Source organism: Felis catus, chromosome D1, assembly GCF_018350175.1.
Source record: "Felis catus isolate Fca126 chromosome D1, F.catus_Fca126_mat1.0, whole genome shotgun sequence".
Lineage (NCBI taxonomy): Eukaryota > Metazoa > Chordata > Mammalia > Carnivora > Felidae > Felis > Felis catus.
Window position 1 is genome coordinate 60,607,511 of NC_058377.1, and position 20,890 is coordinate 60,628,400.

Here is a 20,890-nt window from a genome sequence, read left to right on the forward strand (position 1 = left end):
GGGATTCCTCCTATACAAAGACATGGTCTCTTTAACGAGGTCTGCTCAACCCTTTGCCAAGACCAGGTCTGTGACTCACTAGTTCATTCCTCTCCAAGCAGAGAATGGAAACTTCTCCCCTTCTGCTAATGCTTGAGGAGTGACTTGGAAGCATGGTGGGCAGAATATGAGTTTATTTCTCCATTTTAGCCTGTTTTACCTCCTCCGCACATGAGCACCCAATAAAATGAAAGTACAAAGACAATTTCTGCTACTCTTTATTACAGGAATTACTTTACTTCTGCCTATACCTGACCTGCTGTCTACTTTGCTGCCCAATCCTGACTCAACAGTCAATTCCTTCAAACTTAAATTACATCAAGACATTGACTTCTACAGCATCATGGCAACAACATGTGATGTACACATCATGGTCCCTTGCTATAGGCAGGGTCAATAGTTTCTACACATTTGCCTTGCAGTTGGTTTCCAGGCACAAGCATTCCCACATCATATTCCTAAGCCCCATAATGAGCTATTTTTGCCACACACGTCATGCTAAGGTCAACAGCCCAGACATATAGTTTCATTCCCTTTCATTATAACTTATGGCTCCAGAGCTGGCTTTTTGTGCCTCATCCTATTTTTTCTCCCACACTTAGCTCCTACTTTTCTCCTTCTGTCATAGATTTAGAGAAGAGAAAGGCATAATATTATGTAGTTACCAGAGCCATGAGGATTCCACTGGTGACAGAAAAAGATCCAAACTTTAGCCCAACTAGCTTGTGGCTGAGCCTTCTTTCTAGTGTACGTTTTGCATTTTTCTTTTCATTATTTCCATTCTGTACCCTGATGTCACAGTCCCCATTTTAATCCAAATACAAACACATAATAGATGCACAACATATTACTGTGGCCCAGAGTCTGGCACTGGCATGGGCACCTTTCTGTCTAACAGGCTGAGATTGTCAGGAGACGCTCTAAGGAACAAACACACTGCTGTAAAGATGCTGGCTGTTAAGAAGGTGAGGCAGGAAGGCTACTACAGGCGGAATCTGTGGCTTGCCTTCCTCTGTCCCTGAGAAAGGAACAAAAGTATAGGATGGATCGGAGATCGTCACAACAATCCTGTGAGGTAGGAGAGTATGCAATTACTATACCCATTTTCCCATTGAGGACACTTACAATCTTTCAGACATGTGGGATGTTTCAGATCCAGATGTAATGAATGATATGCAGGCGTGTGACCTCGGAAGTGAGTTTGTCAATCTTGTTTCATTCGAATGTGAGAGATACTTTATAATCTTTACAATCTTCTTTCAACAGTTTTGTGAGAAGTTACTTGCTGCATTAAGGCCATTTCAGTTTCTCCATCCATAAAGTGAAAGTAAAAACAAGGGTCACAGGTTTTCTGATCCTGAGAGTCAGAGAAAAGGGCAGGACCAGGACCTACCTCTCCTTAGAGTCTGAGATACAGTGATTTTCCCAGCTTGTGCTCAGAGAGGCGTGGCCTGGGCAGTGTCGCAATGCATTTCTCTAGTTAGGAGGTCAGAGAGCTGGGGTCAAATATGGGTTGCTCAGTAGCAGCAAACCTCAGGCAAAGCATCCTCTACAGGTATTAGCACAGCAACCAGCTCTGGATACGGACAATTATCTTTTGGCTTTTTGGTAAACCCCACACAAAAGGTTTCCTGAAGGCTGGATCTACTTCATAACCCTCGCTGACTTAATTATGGCACTAATGAGGACCAGGGAAGAAGAGCATGAGCTACAGACAGGACAAAGTCCTGAATCTTAACACCAACAGGTTATCTCACAACTGCTCTGATCCTCACCCTCAGCCCTGTCATACTTCCCTCACGGGGGTGTCATGCTCATTTGACTGAGCCTCAACTTTTTCAGATGAGTGACTTTGGCCAAGTAGCAACAGACCACTGAGCCAGGCAAAGGACTCCCTGGATCCTAGGCTCAGCTTAGTTCAAGGGCATCTGTGTCAGAGACCAGGTTCACCAAGAGCCCTGTGGGCCAGGCAAAACTCCAAGGCCTCTGGCTAGGATGGTGGCTCAGTTAGTCCTCCTCATCCAGGGAGCAGATGGTCAGAGGAGCCGTGTTGTTAGCTCCAATGCTGTAGCAAGGACTAAAGTAGGGCAGGAGACGCCCAGGGAAGGGATAGTGGGGGAAAGTGAAAATGTGGGAGCCATTGTCAGTCACATTATAGAAAGAGATATCATGGGCCTCATAATCCAGGAAGATCCCCACCCGGCGGGGAGGGACCAGCAAGGACAGGAGGGGGTATTCATCAGTGCCTGCTCGGTACTCATTTCCCTTCCGCAGCCTTATCACCCAGAATCCATAGTGGGGGGATAAATACACGACCTCCTTCCGGTCTACATTTTCCTTGCACACTCCCAGGCCCCATTCTGACCTGTCTCCCACTTCCACCTCCCAGTAATGCCGGCCTGAGGAGATGCACTGGCTGCCCAGGACGATATTGTAGCGGTAGAATCTCTCAGGATTGTCGGGCAGTTTCTGCTTGGTATCTCCATAGTGCACGCATTTTCTGTCCTCAGACACAATGAGACGGGAATAAGCAGTGTCTGGATCCAGGCGCACATCAGCTGGGGGAAAAAGATCCTGGTTGGTGACACTGACACATGGCACAAAGCACGGGTGTGGTCTCTTTGATGAACACAGCCATGGGTTTCTCAAAGATGGGTGGGACTGAGGCTAGCTGGGGCATCCAGAGGGCACTGAACCATTTTCTTTCTCTAGGAGGGGTCCCTCCCACTGCCCATCATAACCTTTCCTGGTATTCATTACCTGCGTATGTCTTCAAAATCTCTCTTAGCCCCGGCACACGGCAATCTGTCTTTAGCTCGAGGGAGACTGGTTCTGGTCGCTGTAGGCTCCAAGACTTGCTCCTGGCAGAGAAGTGGTGAGCCTTGAGGCCAGAAGACCGTTGGGACCATCTGGGCCTTCCCTTACTACAGGAAAGATGGGCTTGGCCAGGGACAGTCAGTGAGGTGCCCCTCCACAGCAACAACAGGCAAAGCAGAGATGTGATGATTATTTGCCTGAGCCTGAATGGATTGTGGTACAGAGGGAACAAACACATTTTGTGCTGGGGGAGGGTCAGATGTGTAATCGGGGCTGGGAGAGGCAGCAGCGTGCCACAAAGGAGGAAGGCCAATACCCAGGCTGGAGCACCAATGGAGACATCTTTTTTCCCTTCTTGGGCAACCTACTTAAGACTACATATTTTATAACTTTACCTGAAATTCTTATTGGAACTACTGGAAATGAATTTGACTGACTACAAAGAAGGAAGAAGGCTGATGAACAAAGCTTCTTTAGCAAATGTAAGGAAAGATGATTATGGACCAGCAGCCACTCTTCTGTAGGTATGGGGTCTACATTTCTTCCCTACTTCTGCCTCTGGTCGGGTCCCACTATTCTTCACAGGGCTGCCTTGGAGCTCCAAGGATGTGAACATACCTGTTTAAGACTTCCTGAATACCCTAGAAGGAGAAAAAAAATGTAGCACATGAGTATGTGCTATTCCCCCTTTGTTTTTTAATTTTATTTTTTAAAATTTACATCCAAATTAGTTAGCATATAGTACAACAGTGATTTCAGGAGTCGATTCCCTAGTGCCCCTTACCCATTTAGCCCACCCCAGTCCCACAACCCCTCCAGTAACCCTCAATTTGTTCTCCATATTTATGAGTCTCTTCTGTTTTGTCCCCCTCCATGTTTTTTTGTTTCCCTTCCCTTATGTTCATCTGTTTTGTCTCTTCAAGTCCTCATATGAGTGAAGTCATATGATTTTTGTCTTTCTCTGACTAATTTCACTTAGCATAATACCCTCCAGTTCCATTCACGTAGTTGCAAATGGCAAGATCTCATTCTTTTGGATTGCCAAGTAATACTCCACTGTATATATATACCACAACTTCTTTATCCATTCATCCATCAATGGACATTCGGGCTCTTTCCATACTTTGGCTATTGTTGATAGTGCTGCTATAAACATGGGGGTGCATGTGTCCCTTCGAAACAGCCCACCTGTATCCTGGGTGGGATATTGCTGGGTCGTAGGGTAGTTCTATTTTTAATTTTTTTGAGAAACCTCCAGACTGTTTTTCAGAGTGGCTGCACCAGCTTGCATTCCCAGAGTATGTGCTATTCCTTGGAGGGACCAGATAACACCGAGCCCTGGGAGGGGGTTTCTCTAAGGGAAAGGGAGGTGGAGAGCAAGGCTGGACTGGTTGACTTCATGCTCCACCTTGACTCTCAGGCCAGAGGGGAAGGACTGGTATGAAGCCAGAGCTGCCTGAGTGCTGCCCTACCTGCAATGTGACAAAAGGTCATGCCAGGCATTAGCAGAGGGGAGAAGGTATATGGGATCAATGTCTGACAGGCTCTGGTGAAGACTAGCTAATTCTCTCCTGGAGTCCCATGCCACCTTTAGGTCTCATTCAAAGTTCCCAAGAAAACCCACCACTTACTTGCAGCATCCAGCGGACAGGCCTCTGAGACCTCTCTTCCAGCTCTGCAATCATCCCCCACAGCACTCGACTCTGCTGGATGAGCTCATTACGATTCTGCTCCAGTTTTTGCACGGTCTCCCCCTCTTCTTGCTCTAGGCTGCTGAGGGCTGCGGCTGCTTCTACCTCCAGTTGCCGACCTGGTGGCTGTTTTTTCTTTAATAATCGCCGATATTTCTCAAACTCCCACATGATACTCTGCTTTCGGGTTTCTACCTGGATCTATAGAGCCAGGACCAGAAATCAGTACTGCTACTTCTTGTAAGGGCCATCCAGGACTGAGGGAACTGGCACATGCATACACACATACTCTGGCATGCGCTGGTACCAACTGTGTATCAGGCCCTGCAGAAGCCAAGATGAAGGATACTGATTTTCCTACCTCTCCGTTCCCAGAGCAACAGTACATGCTTCTGGGTCCCTCTTACTACTCTTCTTGACCCTAGTGGGGCCCAGGATATTATCTTGGTACTCTATGCTCTAGACTCTTTTCTATTTTCAGACTAATATATTCTACCTTCAGAATAATGACCAGGAGGATTACTCTTAGGTCTCCAAGGCAGTGTGACTTTACACTGTTAGTGTTGATCCTTATGGATTTTATATCAATTCAACATGCTCTTTTAGGTTGGTTCAATGTTACCTCCTGTGGATCAAAAGTTCTGACGGTTTGGTAGTTAATGGTTCTCAAACTTATTACAGGGATGATTATCCAATATTCTAGTAACTTAACTTTTAGTAAATATGCTCTCACTGGGGAAAGTGAAACAGAAACAATGTATTACTAAGCATTATATAAATCTTACCAGTGTGAACTTATGCATACCTGAATTATGTAGTTTTCCTTTCTCACATGTGAGGACACAAACCCAGAGGTCATCCCTTTATCGCTATCAAGAAACTGAAATTGAGAGGGTACATAGCCTGCCTGAGGCCACACACTTGGTAGAGAATGCTGGTTGGAGGACCCCAGGGTCTCTGACTTGAATGCTGCATCTGGCCTCATACAGATGAGGAGGCTACCGCAGGCCAGCTCCAGGAAAACACAGGGACCGCACAGTCTCCCCTCCCCAGGTGGCAACCTGCCTTCCAGCTGGCAGTTCGCTTCCTCTCACCAACTTCCAGCTTCCAGGCCTCATCTTGCTCTTTTTTCAGATGCTCCAAAGCCTCGTGGAGTTTCCACTGAAAGAAATAAAAACCTCATGAGGACACTTCAGGCAGCCCAGGTTGTCAATGAGGCTTCCTAGCACTGGCAGGAAAACAAGTGTCCCTCAGGCAGGCAGAATGAATGCTGGAGGTAAAGGGAGTGCCTGGGGTTGGCGTGGGGGACAGTGATTCCTGCCCGGACGACACTGGAGGCAGGACTCTGACCATTTCAGCTCCCACAGTTTCTAAGTTTCTGTAAAATAGAAGAAAAGGTCCATTTCCAACCTTGGACGTTCCTATCCATGCCTATTTTTATCCTTATCTGCCTTGTTATCCTATAGCCTCTTAAAACCTTGTTATTCGGAGTAATGTCCATGTGGGTTAGCAGCATTCACATTACCAGGGAGCTGCTAGAAATGTAGAATCCTGGCCTCACCCCTGACCTACTGAATCAGAACCTGAATTGTTCACATACATATTATAAGTAAGAAGCTCTATCCTAGAATATTACCACAAGAGATTACTGCTGGAAAGCATAAAGTGTTCTGATCATATTAACCATTTTATTAAAGATTTGCCAGGTGCCACATGTGGCTTCAGCACTAAACCTACATTTAGTGCTCACAACCCTTGAATATTATCCCTATTTTGTAGATAAGAAAACTGAGGCTCAGTGACTGAACTCCCCAAGGTCATTCAGCTAGTAAATAGCTGGGCTAGGATTTAACTCCGCTCTCTAACTGCTATGCCAATATTTCACTGCCTCCCTATTTTAAAACTCAAAATAAAATGAACTAGGAAGTGCTTCTAATTTTTTAGAAATCATTTTTTCATAGAAAAACACCTAATTTGGGAGATTTGTTTTACATTCTTACATTCTAAACTCAACTTCAAGAAAGAGAAGACCAGTACGAGATCAGTGGATCACAGAAACACTAGGATAATGAACCTGATAAAGATATGTCAGCATGGGCATCTGGAAAAAGAGCAAAAAGCTGGAAACTGATGGGGGGAGCTATAGAAAAGGAGCAGCAGGTGTAACAGAGATGACCCCCCCCAAAAAAAAATAAAAAGAGTAGGGAAAGGAGAAAGAACACTGGATGAAGAGCAAGAAGACCGAAGTCCCAGCCTTTGATCTTCCTTTAACTTATTTAACCTAAAGTCAGACATGCCTTATAATGTAATATTAGATAATCTCACTTAATCCTCAATGACTCAGCCATGGTCCCTTCCAGCTCTAAAATCATTTATCATGATCTCAAATTTCTAAGCCTCAGTTTTGTAGATAAAGGACAGAGTTGAGGTGACTATTGCCAAATGATTATTTGTGGCATTGCTAAGAGGAGTTTGCAGATTTTGCTGGGTGTGGCCTTGACAGCTTCATGCCCAAACTCATTCAAGGCTCTCAGAACCTCAGCCAAACCAAACTGGTCTCCTTCAAATTCTCAGTAAGAAAAGCATGTTTGGGCTAGGCATTAAGCCATGCTAGGCTCGGGGATAGGGTGTGGAAGCAGGAGGAAAGGAAATGCAAGGAGAGGTGTGGCTCACTGTATCTGGTCCCCAGGATCAGTGGGTGTGGGGAGTCAAGGGAATCAGTTAGTCTCTGGGGCTCCTGGTCAAGTCCTTGATCTAGAGACAGCCAAGAGTGGGGCAGGGGAGAGACTGAGGTGGCTGGCCTCCATCTCCCACCTTATACTCCCAGGTGGCATCCTCCATAGGCACAACACTGTGGTCCTTATGCTCAGGGGACTGGCTGCAGGCCTCACACATGATCAGGCCATCCACTTTGCAGAACATCTTTAGCTGTTCCCTGTGAAGCTCACACACATCACCCTTCAGCCCCATTCCTGGATGCAGCCCTAGCAGACGAACTTTTTCTACAACATTGGCCAGCTGCCAATTAGGCCGCAGATTCCTTGGCTGGACAGGAGCCCGGCAGAGGGGACAGGTGTAACCCCAGTTCTGGGATTCTCCTGGAACCTCCCAGAGTCCAGAGAGACAGCCGTGGCAGAAGCTGTGACCACAGTCGATGCTCACAGGCTCCCTCAGAAAGGTCATGCAGATGGGACAGGCCACTTCTTCCACGATGGCTTCCACCAATGCTGCAGGATCCATGACTCCTTCTCACTCCCTCCTCAGAACATGAATAAAGCCAGGCAGAGGTAGTCAAGGCTGAGAAGGAAAGAAAAAAAAAAATAACAGGATAAAAATGTTCTTCTGTTGAAGAGCAAAGGGATCAGCAAAAAGGATAGTGATTGAAAAAAGCTAACTTTCACCTTTGGATCCTTTATTGACCCTATTTAATAAGTGTTGGCCTTCCCAACTGAAGTTCTGACTGAGTCATATTATTCATACCATGGTAGAGATAGCTGGGGTGCCTAAGTGAGTGGATATTGGGAGTTTTCTGTTTTCATTCATTTGGTCATCCCTCCTCTGAGTTTGTTCACCAGATCATTCCCATTCTACTTCAATCACATTCTCCAAACCAGCTTTGTTTCTCTTGAGCTTGGTAAAGGTCCCCAAAAATGTGATGTTTCAGTATCCAAAATAAGGCCAGAAATACCCCTAGGTATATATACTTCAAGGTGCAGAAAAGGTAATAATACTAGATGCCCATTGCCTACATGCTTAGTTTGTTTTCTTGTGTTGCATATTTAAGTGTAAAGTATAAGGGAACCAGCAATATTTTCTCCACACCCTCTAAAGCTCTGCCCATTTCTCCAGCACTAATATTCACTAAGATGACAAAACACTTTCCTCAGCCTTCAGTGATATGTTTAGAAGCAAAGATGAAATAACACACATTGCAAGATAAAAACACAGGTCATCTGATGACAGTCAAATCCACATTGATGAAGGCACTACCCCAGCAAGAAATCTGAGATTTTTGCCAGGGCCAGATATGAATATGGAACTTGAATGGTCAATGGCAGGCTCTTGGCTCAGCAGGCAATTATTTGTTTGTTCACTTCCCAAGTTTGTGTGTTCCTGGCTAGAATCTGTAAAGGGAAGAGCCATGTTGGTCTTAGTCACAGCTGTATCCTCAGCGCCTAAACAGTGCCTGTCATGCCATTATTGTTGAATAAACATTTGTTGAATGGATAAACCAGGTAAGTATAGGAAATAGCTCCTAGACACAAAATGCTTTTATAATTTGTCAGGTAATTGAGAGCATATCATACAGTAATAAAAACAGCAAACACTCCTTAAGCACTTCCGCTATGCTCCAGGCACTTTTCTGAGTACTTTACACAGATTAACTCAGTTTATTTCACAACCCTAAACAGAAACCATTATGTTACTGTTCTCCTTTTACAGATGCTTGGCCCTGGGCTCCACCATTCTATCTTGGGCAAATTACTTAACCTCTCTAGCTTCAGGGTAGAATGAAATTTCAAGAGAGAGAAATCACTGTGGTTTAGGGTAGTCCAGTAGGCTTCCTGAAGAAACTGGAGCAGTTAGTAGATTTTGCAGGGCTCTCTGCAGGCCTTCTCATCGACCTCCCTGCCTCCTGATTGTCTACCTCCCCGTATCACTGCCAAACCGTGGGATCCAGTATCCTAAAACCTAGTTTTGTGAAATCACTCACCTACTGAGAGCCTCTCCTGGTTCCCCACCACCAGTCCAATAGGAATCTCTCTCTTCACCCCTGAAACAACAACTGTGCCCAGTTAAGCAAAGGGAGAAACTTCCACGCTTTCTTGAACCCATGTCTTCAGGGTTATTTCTATTTTTGCAGCTTGAAATGACTTCTCCGTGATCCTACTCTTAACATCATTTGATACACAGACACACATATGTTTACCACCTTACTTCTCACACTAAAAGTTTCATGAGGATAAGGATATTCTCTTATTTTGTTCACTACTATATCCATCAAGAAGAGTTGCTTCAAACATTTTTTCAATATGAAAGAATTAGTGTATATATAGTAGCTTGGAAGTGGAATATCCTCATCTAATACAGAGGGGCACCGAGAGCTACCACCTAAAGTTGGCACAAAAGTAGTTATTATCTATGATTTAAAGCAACAAAGATCAACAGGAGAATGCAAATAGAAATCGAAAACTGAGAACATGGTGGCAGTAGAGAGGTAAGGCAAAGAAATATCCAAATAATAAATCAAGAAAAAACAGCAAAGCATATCTTAAGATTTCAGAGTCATAAAGATCTAAATATGAAAAAGTTGAAAGTGGTGGCCTCTGTAAGAAGGACAGCGGCAGGGAGCTATTGCTCTTCCACATAAGACCTGCTTTATTGGTTTATTTTTTATCATACATAAACTACTTTCACAAAAGTTGAATTATTAAACGTTTAATTGCTTCGACCTTGCCTTTGCCGGGGTGGGGGTGGGGTGGCAATCTGGGAAAGGCATTTGAGGGCGGAGAGCTGAGCGTGGAAAAACCTCGAGAGGAGGGATCAGAGCTGAGTGAGGGCGAGGGAGGCGGTGACCCCGGGGTTTCGGGAGCAGAGGGGGATGGTAACCTCCTGGCTGCACGATGCGGGGCAGGGCCCGCGGAATGAGGACGGGTGGGGACAGAAAAAGGTGAGCCTGCAGGACCGCTGACTTCAGAACGGGAAGAGCTGTCACCCACCTCCCTCCTCAGCCGGGACTAGCGCCCCGCGGCAGAAACTGAAAAAGTAGACAGACGCCAGGTTCCCGCGGCTGCGTGCCCCCAGGGACACGAGCCGCTGGTCCAGCCAGCGTAACACTTACCGCCGGCCGGAGATGAAGGCCCCAAAGCTGTTAGCTCCTCTGCCTCTCCAGCACGGCTCCTAGGCTCCGCCCGCAGGACCGGAGCCAATGAGCGGCGGGCAGGGCCCGGGATCGCAGTGGGAGAAACCAATCACAGGCAGGGATCGAGACAATCCTAGCCAATCGGAGGTTGGCTCTCGGAGCGCCAGTGTTTTTTTTTCTGCTACGTGGGTTTTTCTGGCTCCTTCCACTCAGAGTCTCTTAAACTGTGAAGGGGCCCAGGAGTTAGTCCCAGGACAGGTGGAAGGGTTGAGAATCGCGAACGACCACCCCCAGGCCCTGCTGACTCTGGTCCTAAGGAACCTCGCGGTCTCACCCTTCCTCTCCGGCTGACTAGAGGCTTTTCACAGCGAGCCTTGTTCCTTTTGGGTAATAGCACCGGACCTAATACTATTCATTTGCCAGTTTTCTGTGTTAAAGTCGGCGGCATATGAGGTCAGTCACGAGTAGTTCTGTGACCCAATTTAGCAGGGCTGGGCACACATATGCAGTTTTCTGTACGATGAGCGACCTCTCCTGGCTCCAGGCTGCAGACACAGGGTTCTCATGAAAAAAACCCCTCCTGAATTTTCCTGGCGAACTCTTATCCTTTAATACGTATGCAGGCGACTTCTCATCACTTATTGCCATAATCCACTTTAAAGTTAGAGGCAGAGATGGAGATTAAAGAGTGCGCTTGTCTTGATGTATGGAAGAATTGAATCATTATGTTGTACCCCGGAAACTAATAATAACAATGTATGTTAACTAACTGGAAGCAAAATAAATACTTCTAAAAAAAGTTAGAAACAGATATTGGGAGCTGGTAGAGTAGAAGTGGAATCTCTGATTACAAATTGTCATTGATTTTTTTTTTTAATTTTTAAAAGACTGGTACCCCTCTCTCAGCCAAAGACACAGATACCGTCGTGTGCACACACAAACTGCTATTTTAAGGCAGTGTTTTGGGTTTTTCTTTGTACTCACAGCACCTTATCCTTTTCCTGATACTAAGGTGTTTACTGGATAAGCAAGGCATAGCCTGTCCACGTGGAGAGTAACCAGGAAATGCTCCAATTGAAACCCAGTTCCAAATGATTTCATTGCTGGGTCTGTACGCTTTGGATCCTCATGCCAATGTCAGGGTCCGGACCATGGTTGGAACAATGAAGAACGAGGACCAGAAAATTCCTGAAAAAATGAGCAAATAAAAGAAAAAAAGATGTCACTGATGTCTGAGCTACACCCTCTTCCTCACCTGGATCTAGAGAAATGACTGCCCTAACAGAAGAGTGAATGGGCTAGTGAAACAAGTCACTTTAAACTTTTATTGAGCATCAACTTTTTGCAGCTGTTGTACTGGACGCTGGGATTACAGCTATTGGCCATATAGTGTCTGCTCTTCAGGAGCTCAAGATCAAGTCAGTTGTGCTCTGGAGCTTTGGTGAAATTGAACTAGTTAATGGGGGAGATCCTTTTCATTTGTAACTTGCAACTGTCCATGACCATGACTGACTCTCAAAGGCCCAGACAAAAGGGCACCTTAGGGTTGCTGGGGGAGACGGCTTGTGTTCACCAAGGGAAGGCTGGATGGAGAGCATTTGAAGACCTATCAGCCTGTCACCTGTGCAGAGAAGGTGTCCTTTCCAGCCTCACTAAGGGTGCCTTGTTTGCTGTGAAAAGCAGACATGTGTATGCAGGCGAGGCTCTATTTTGGAGACACTGCAAGGCTATAACTGCAGACTGCAGTCCTCTGCCTGAATCCAAGACAGACCAGGACAAGGTGAGTGGCTAGCTGTAAGATCGTGTCTGTGCTGTGGGAGAAGAATGTTACCATAGGAAAAGCAAAGACTGAGAACTGATTGGGAGGCAGGGAAGGAAGTGAGGGCATTGAGGAAGTGGGGCTAAGGAAGGGGTAGGGAAGCTGGTACAGTCCGTGAAGCCTCACTAGGCTTCATTCAAGCTTAGGCTTGAACTTTAGAGGGTAGGAGATAGTTGCCTCTGGTACTGGCATAACAATCAGAAGGAAAAGCTGTGATGGGTGGAGGCTAAGAGAAGTGTCTCTCAGACAATGGGTACTTGCCCCACTGTACCTCAGAAGTCTCGTTCTGGACCTCTTATAATAGAGTAAGACCTCCCGCTCCTCCAGTGTTTTCAGTTGTCCTCAGTTTCCAGAAAGCAAAGCTGACACTTACCCAGGGTCAAAGTAGGGAAGTTAGGGTTTCCCTCCCCCATCAACTCAGCGTTAGCCCAAGCTAAGAGGGAAGAAATCCCAGCTCAGAGCAGACCTTTGTTAACACTCTCACTTAGTCTGGGGAAGAGAGTCAGGGATGGAGGGGCGAGAGGAGCCTAGAAGCTAACACTTAGAATTCTGTCTAGAGGAGGTGGGGAGCCTTCTTCGAAGTGCTCCTGAGTCACTGGAGGCCAGTGAAAGTGATTAGGAAGTCTCTAAGAGTGTGTATTGGCTATTAGGCATCCCAAGAGACTGAGAACAGGATGTAGAGAAGGGAGCAGCTGTAGAAGCAAAGGAAAGGAGCAATAGTAGGAAGAAGACCTACTTCGGTGTGGCTTCAGCATGAGATGCCATGAATGGAAGTACAGGACATGTATGTGTGTTTGTGTATGCGTGATGTTTTAAAAAGAATACATTTTTATATCATGTTTTATTTATAGTTACCAAGATATATTTATACTGGTGATAGTTGCATATAACAGGAAGGAGTCTGGATGGTTGACTGCAGAATGAGTCATACAAATACTGTTAATGGTTTTGATCTTAGTGTTATGTTGGATTAAAAAATAATAAGAAGTAGCTTTACAGTTCATTGTATTGGTATCTATTTAGATTTCTTTAAATTTTGAATGTTTCAGTAAGTAATTTTCCTCAGTATCAGTGTTTCCATGATTTATGAATGTACAATTATGCAAAGTTGTGATATTGTGATTTATAATAAGAAATATATGTTTGGTCCTTCCTATGTTTGGCTCCTAAAACCTTTGGAATTTCCTCTGTGATGAGAGCCACAAAGGTGTCTATTGTTATGTTAATGAGATGACTTTTGGACCTCACCTAAGGATGGGGGCTGGTTGCCAAGAAAACCTACAGTTAGAGGGCTGTAAGTTTCAGTCTTGCCCTCTGGCCTACCTCTGATCACCAGGGGAAGAGAGAAGGGTTAGAGGTTGAATCAATCACTGGCGGCCAAAGATTTATTTAATCAGTCATGCCTCTGTAATGAAGCCTCCATAAAAACCCAAGAGGACAGAGTTGGGAGAGTTTCTGGGTCGGTGAATGTGTGTTGGTGCTGGGAGAGTCGCGCCCCTGGAGAGGAAATGGAAACTTTGTGTCCTTTTCTGTAGCTTGCCCTGTGCATCTCTTTCATATGGCTGTTTCTCAGTTATATGCTTTAATGATAAATCAGTAATCCAGTTTTGTGAACTGCTCTAGCAAATTAGTTAAACCCAAAGAGGACCTCTGGTTTCTAGCCAGTAGGTAGTAGCACAGGTAACAACCTATGTGTGTGTTGGGGGGCTGGGGGGGTAGAGGGGGCCGGTCTTGTAGGACTGAACCCTTAACCTGTGGATCTGATGCTAGTTTTGGGGTGGATAGTGTTAGAACTGAGTTGAATTCTCGCCCTGTATGTGTTTGAGAATTGCTTGTTCCTGTGGAAAAACCTCTTCCACTCCTTCACAGGTTGAAATTGGGTCCAGCAATCCAAATTAAACGTATTGTCTTAATTTTGAGTTTTCTTCATTTCTAGACTTTTTCTTGATTATGATAGCTAATATTATGCATTTACTACTACTTTTTTTTTTTTCCCTGAGAGACTTACCTTTATTGCCAAAGGTCTAATTTGTCATTTCACTTAAGGAAGCTGTTAATTTATGGTTATTTTAACTTTCTTTTTTCCTGATGTTATTCTTATTATATTACTCTTTATTTTACTTTTGCCCATTTTCTTTTCTTTTTTTTCACTTTTTGCATCAGTTTTTAGTTTATTTATTGGGCGTATACAGTTTTCTCTAAATTTATGTCAGGCTATATATCCCATAAATTGTAATGATGCTTTCATTGTCATTAAATAAACTATAACTACAGTTTTGAATGTAGTTTTCTCCAGAAATTGTTGAATTAGTTTTTTTTTTCCTTTTTATTAAATTGAAGTCTAGTTGGCACACAACATTGCATTAGTTTCAGGTATACAACACAGTGATTCGACAAGTTTGTATGTTATGCTATGATCACCATAAGTGAAGTTTTAAATATATGAGTACATTGACCCTTGAACAGCACGAATTTGAATAGTGTAGGTCCACTTATACATGGGTTTTTTACACTATACTGGTGTAAGTGTATTATCTTCTCCTTATAATTTACCTAATAACGTTTTCTCTCCTCTAGCTTAGTTTATTGTAAGAATAATACAGTGTATAATACATGTAACATACAAAATATGTGTCAGTCGGCTGTTTATGTTATTGGTAAGGCTTCTGGCTAACAGTAGGGTATTAGTAGTTAAGTTTTGGGGGAGTCAAAAGTTAAATGTGGGTATTTGTGCAGGGTGTATGGGGTGGCTAATGCCCTTAACCCCCACATTGTTCAAGGGTCAACTGTAATTTTTTTTAGGCTTGCTATTATTTTATGACCACAATGCATAAGAATTTATTTTAAAAAGTTTTTTTTTAATGTTTATTTACTTTTGAGAGAGAGAGCACGCGCGGGGGAGGGGCAGAGAGAGAGGGAGACACAGAATCCAAAGCAGGCTCCAGGTTCGGAGCTGTCAGCACAGAGCCCGACGCGGGGCTCGAACCCACAAGCTGTGAGATCATGACCCTGAGCTGAAGTTGGACACTTAACCGAATGAGCCACCCAGGTGCCCCAAGAATTTATTTTTTAAATGCCATTACAACCTTGCTTTGGGAAAATATTTTGTGGCCAACTATGTAATTGTGGAATTATTCAGCAGGTGATGGAAAAGAAGGCATATTTCTATAGTAGAAAAGATTAAATTGATGTAGTTGCTTTATCAGAGCATAATAGAGTTTAGAGGGATTTGGCCAAACTCATTGCCTTGGACATGGGTAGCAGAAGGTTGAGTTAGGAACCAGCCAGACAAAATGCTGAGTAATAGTAAGGGTTGAAAGTATCAGAAACATATTTTAATCAGAGAAAGGACTTACTAAGCAGTATTAGGTAGCTCATTGGTGATGCAGGCAGGAACATCATTAAATTACTCTGTAGAAATGTCACTACTACCTCCATTGAACATAGCCAGCTCATATTTTACTTCCCATATTGGCACTAGAAACTGTCACTAGAATCTCTACCTCTGCTTTCCCTGGAAGATGGATTCTTCTATTAACAATTTTCACCTGAATGATTCAGTGTGGCATCTGCTTTTTTATGTTCTTAGCTTCTGAATCTGCTTCTTGCAGGTTTGCGTGATTGACAGCACTTAGATCACATGCTTCCACACACAGTAGTAGATTGGATTATTGTTCCCATCTATTTTCTTGTTAGGGCAGTGTTCAACCCCATCCAAGGTCTTATGACTCACAGTGCCTCCTGAGAGATGGAGAGTATTTCCCCAGGCCATTATCAGACTTGGCAATGTGGCTGTCATGGATCATTGGAATGGGAGCTAAGGAAGTGTTTCAGTTTCCTACAGACCATTTATGAGATACGCTCACACTACTTCTTCGTATTATCCCTCTGCCACAGTAAAGACATGTCCCAGAAAGGAACTCCCCCTTCAGCTTGAGTCCTGGATGAGAAGACCTGTGGATCAGAGTCCCAGCAGACTACCTGCAGCCAAGGCCATAACATATGAATACAAAATGTTTGTTGTAAGCTCCTGTGATTTTGGAGTTTTTGTTATGGTAGAAAAACCAATTAATTAGCCATGAAGGTGACTTTATGGTTTTCATCTTGGGGTGATGTAGAATCATAGGAGGGAAATTCCTCAAACACAGAAAGATCAATCCAATGATGAGTGGCTGCAATGAATGACAAATTTCCACCACAAACACTAACTCTATATTCATAAAATTTAGAAAACACACATGAATTCTCAGAACAAGATGTAGTCCCCATGTTGTACAATAGCATTTCCCTAGTCAAAAAGAAGTTCAGAGCCACATTGCCATCATAGGTCCTTAAAGAGAAATATAATCTTATTTATGGAGGAGGCAGAAAGGAAAAAATGAGGGAAAAAACAAAAAGATTGATGGTTTCAAGTTTTCAAAATTGTTCTCTTTGTCAAAATGTGTCTATTGTTTAGTGTCTAGAGCTAGACTCAGGAGTGTCTCTAATTAAGAAGTTGGGAGTGATGCTGATTCCCACAGAATGTGAGGTGAAAAAAAAATATTTATATAAACAGTCTTCTTTTTGAGGAGAATGGTATATGAAAAACTTTTGTTTTCTCAATTTAGAAATTTTCAGTGTATCATTCTTCTCCTAATTATCAGTATGTATGTTATAAAACTGCTACATTTTCCTTTCCCTTTCCTTTGTCCCCATACTTTCCAAGCATCCCAGATGCGGCATTGAGAGTATGCCTTATCTAAGGATACACTATCTACTTTCTTTTTAAGTTTTTTTTTAACGTTTTTATTTATTTTTGAGACAGAGAGAGACAGAGCATGAACAGGGGAGGGGCAGAGAGAGAGGGAGACCCAGAATCTGAAACAGGCTCCAGGCTCTGAGCTGTCAGCACAGAGCCCGACGCGGGGCTCGAACTCACGGACCGTGAGATCATGACCTGAGCCGAAGTCGGACGCTTAACCGACCGAGTCACCCAGGCGCCCCTACACTATCTACTTTCTTTTGAGCAGGATGCATGATATTCAACAAAAACAAATTTCAAGCAGAGGTGAGGGCCCAACATTTCCCACAGTCCTTGTTATCTGCTTTTTTCTTTGTATTTCTCTGTATCTGCTGTGGGATTCCAAAGACTCCAGCTCTCTCCAAAGTGGCTACCACAGCTACTTACTGGCCTGGGATTCCTGTGAGTCTGGCCTTCTTGGGAGGTTTTTCATTATTCTTTACATTCGCGAGCTAGACAAATCATGACAGCTAGTTCCCGAACCAGAGCTACTATTTTCTTCCAGAACCTAAGCTTTCCGGGACCCAGAGAGGCCTATTTTGGTCTAGCTATGTCTTCCTATATTCTTGCTTTTTCTCATCGAGCTTTTGTATTTTCCAGAACTTCTATAAATGTTGTCACCTCTGTTCGTGGTTAGTAAGCTATGACTCTAACTTCCTTTACTATTGCATTTCCCTCTTTTTTTTGCTTCCTATCATTTCAAGCAGGTCCAGATTGTTGTTTTTTTAAACTTCTAACATTAGCAACATATCTTCTCTACCACTTGTATGAGCAACACATTTACTGGATCAAAATGTTCTCCAGTGCTCCCTCATTTGCTTTTTCAACTCAACTCCAAAGGAGGATACTCTCCTCCTTCAATTCCTGACACACCCTTAGTTTGTCTATTACCATTTCTAAAGTTCATAGGTATCCCTCTCTCTCTTCATTAATACACACTGTCACTATTTTACCTGCTAAGATGGATGAGTATACAGCTGCCACTATTGTTTCTAAGCCAATTGGTTACCAAAGCAATAGCATTCTTTTTTAAAAATGTTTATTTATTTTGAGAGTGGGGGGTGGGCAGAGAGAGAGGGAGAGAGAGAATCTCTAGCAGGCTCTATTTTGTCAGTGCAGAGCCCAATGTGAGGCTCTAACTCATGAACTGTGAGGTCATCACCTGAGCCAAAATCAAGAGTCAGATGCCCAATGAACTGAGCCATCCAGGCACCACCCAAAGCAATGACATTCTTGTTATAGATTTCTTTTAATTATTTATTGGCCTGAGGATTTATGATAATTTTATTCACAGCTCTTGCCGCCCTGCAATTCAAAATAAGGTTGCTTCTTTATCTGCTTACTAATGACATTTATTATTCTTGGAACCACATTCCAGATCTCTGAAATACACAGCTTTGATTAGGGTGTAACTAATAAATGAACCAAGTTTGATTTTTGACGCATAGTCAATGTTCAGAGACAGATTTTGGACAAGATATGCAGTTCCTTAGAAGCTAGTTCTACCTCCATCCTGGATACAACTTAAAGGAGATTACAAAGAAGAAGGAGAAGGAGAAGAAAACCACCAAAATTTGGGGAAACATATATAGTGCTATTTACTACTTCATTGTAGTAACATCTTAGAGGCCTAAAATAACCTCACTAAATCTCTAGCTACTTTGGGGTTAATTCACCCTTGGCCCACTTAGAATTACTCCACTCTTACCTTTTGATGTAATGGAGAGGTTCCCTGCCTTCCAAGGCAAATCCCTGACTCCACAAATCAAGATCTTATGTATGTGGTACCATTTTCAGTTTGAGACCTAAATATGAGGGGCTTCGCTCTGCCTACAAATGGTCTTGCAAAGTGGGATAGTCCTATGCTCCTTCCCCAGTCTGCAGAGATGTGACCTGAAGGACACAGATGATTAATACAGTATAAACAGTAAAAATGGAGTTCTAATTCTGCCTGGAAATAGTCATATGTAGACTCAAAAAGATATTCCTGGTAGAGGGCCCAGCAAATGCAAAGCCACAGAGGTACCATAGAACATGAATAAGAGGAGAGATTCTGGAGAGATCAGCAGGCACCAGATCATGCAGGGCTCATTCTCCTTGCTAAGAAGTTTGAGTTTTGACTTTATCTGAAGCCACAGTGAAGTTTTAAGATGGAGACTGACATGTTTAGATATGGAAGTATACCAGGGAACAGGGACTTGGAATTTTCAGTAAATTGTTTAGCCACAAAGTTTATTACCAAATGGTCACTCAAGAGCTTATGTACCCCAGTGTGATTTGAAGAGTTTGAAATCAAGAAAATATTTATACCTGTTCAGTTATATTTATAATCCTTTTTTCTTCCTTTAACAAAAAATTCCACACTAAGGAATTTCAGTCTTCATTGTGCCCATTGCTCTTTCCAGCAATATAAAAGATTCTTATGGGTATACTGTGATCAGGCACAGTTTCCTTTAAAGTCTTTTAGGGTTTGACCCCCCAACTTTTAAGATCATTTTTATCGGGGCGCCTGGGTGGCTCAGTCGGTTAAGCGTCCGACTTCAGCTCAGGTCACGATCTGAGTGTCCGTGAGTTTGAGGTCCGTGAGTTCAAGCCCCGCATCGGGCTCTGTGCTGATGGCTCAGAGCCTGGAGCCTGCTTCCGATTCTGTGTCTCCCTCTCTCTCTGACCCTCCCCCTTTCATGCTCTGTCTCTCTCTGTCTCAAAAATAAATAAATTAAAAAAAATAAACATTTAAAAAAAAAGATCATTTTTATCAATTGTGAGTATGGATGAGAATAATAGATGATTTAGAGCTTTGAAATACTGCCCTCAGTGATAGTTATTCAGCCAGCACTGTGGAACATGGTCTTAGAAGTTAGAGCTCTGTACCATGCAAGACTGTGCAGTAAAAAGGAAGGCCGTTATGAAATAATGCTAAGGGAAGATCAAGATTCAACATTGCACCCAAGAGGGTTTTGGGAAGATGGCAACATAACTTTGATTTCCACTTTCTAACTTTGTATGTCAAAAAACTCAACTAAGAAAATAAAATTTAACAAGAATATACAATCCTGTCACACAAAAGAGAGGAAAATTCATTCTAAAATTTGGGATTCCTGTGAATCTATTGAGAATATGGTAGAAAGCAGCTGACCTCCTTTGGGGGAAAGCTCTCATGAAACTATGTTGAGAGGCCCTCACTTCAGAGCCTCCAGTATTTGGCACCTGTGGAAAGAACTCTGCCTCATGTCTCCATGGGTGTTCTGGCCAGCTTACCTGGGCTATTTCTCATAACCTTCCTAAGAAGAGGCCCAACCTACTGTTCATTGAAAAGGCAGAACATTATGAGAACCTGCGTCAGCTAAGACCAGTGATTTGTCAAACCATAATTCATAACCACGAGCAGATAAAAGGAAGCTAGTAATGTGGAAAAATATCAGAGCTTGAAAAAAAGATAACAAATATGAGAAATCAAATGGCCCAGTAAAAAACAGGGAAGAAACGAGGGAACCTTAAAAAAAATGAATGTGCAACATCAGTGAGAGCTGAGAAAATCCTGTCTTAAAATAAAAAGATGGCTATAGAAGAAAAGCAATGTGTAAACAATAGCAACTTGTTAGAAATAATGACAGTAAAGCAGAGTGTGCAAATTTTGTAGGGAACGTTTAGTTGGTTTTGGACCAAGAGGGGGAAGAGATAGGAGCATTTTCTTGAATCCCTAAAACTCTGAGGTGTAAATTAAAAGAGAAAAGAAAAGAAGAGAAAAGAAAAAAGAAAAAAGAGAAAAAGAAAGAAAGGAGAAAGAAAGAAAGAAAGAAAGAAAGAAAGAAAGAAAGAAAGAAAGAAAGAAAAGAAAGAAAGAAAAAGAAAGAAAGAAACTGAATAGAAGCAGAGTAGCC

General features: G+C 43.2%; 2 protein-coding genes across 9 annotated transcripts in view; one reads left to right on the forward strand and one right to left on the reverse strand.

Moving 5' to 3' along the window:
* Nucleotides 1–156: 156 nt before the first annotated feature.
* Nucleotides 157–10,525, reverse strand: TRIM68 (tripartite motif containing 68). 8 transcript variants are annotated; one of them, XM_019811918.3, is made up of 7 exons: nucleotides 10,390–10,525; nucleotides 7,710–7,844; nucleotides 5,613–5,708; nucleotides 4,488–4,748; nucleotides 3,475–3,497; nucleotides 2,800–2,900; nucleotides 157–2,597 (listed from the first exon to the last, which is right to left on the reverse strand). In XM_019811918.3, exons 2-7 carry the CDS (start codon nucleotides 7,785–7,787, stop codon nucleotides 2,047–2,049), a joined length of 1,110 nt encoding a protein of 369 aa, XP_019667477.2. In that variant the 5' UTR covers nucleotides 7,788–7,844; nucleotides 10,390–10,525; the 3' UTR covers nucleotides 157–2,046. The 8 variants fall into 8 exon arrangements, with proteins under 8 accessions (XP_019667477.2, XP_011284887.2, XP_044894743.1 ...); XM_011286585.4 differs by having other exon boundaries at nucleotides 7,545–7,844; XM_045038808.1 differs by having other exon boundaries at nucleotides 7,362–7,844.
* LOC101081161 (olfactory receptor 51H1-like) overlaps nucleotides 2,594–20,890 on the forward strand; it is a 309,613-nt gene continuing 291,316 nt past the window's right edge. Inside the window, exons 1-2 of the mRNA XM_045038810.1 lie at nucleotides 2,594–3,380; nucleotides 11,423–12,190. Coding sequence (XP_044894745.1) covers nucleotides 11,870–12,190 — 321 coding nt within the window. The 5' untranslated portion in view covers nucleotides 2,594–3,380; nucleotides 11,423–11,869. The remainder of the gene's footprint in view (nucleotides 3,381–11,422; nucleotides 12,191–20,890) is intronic.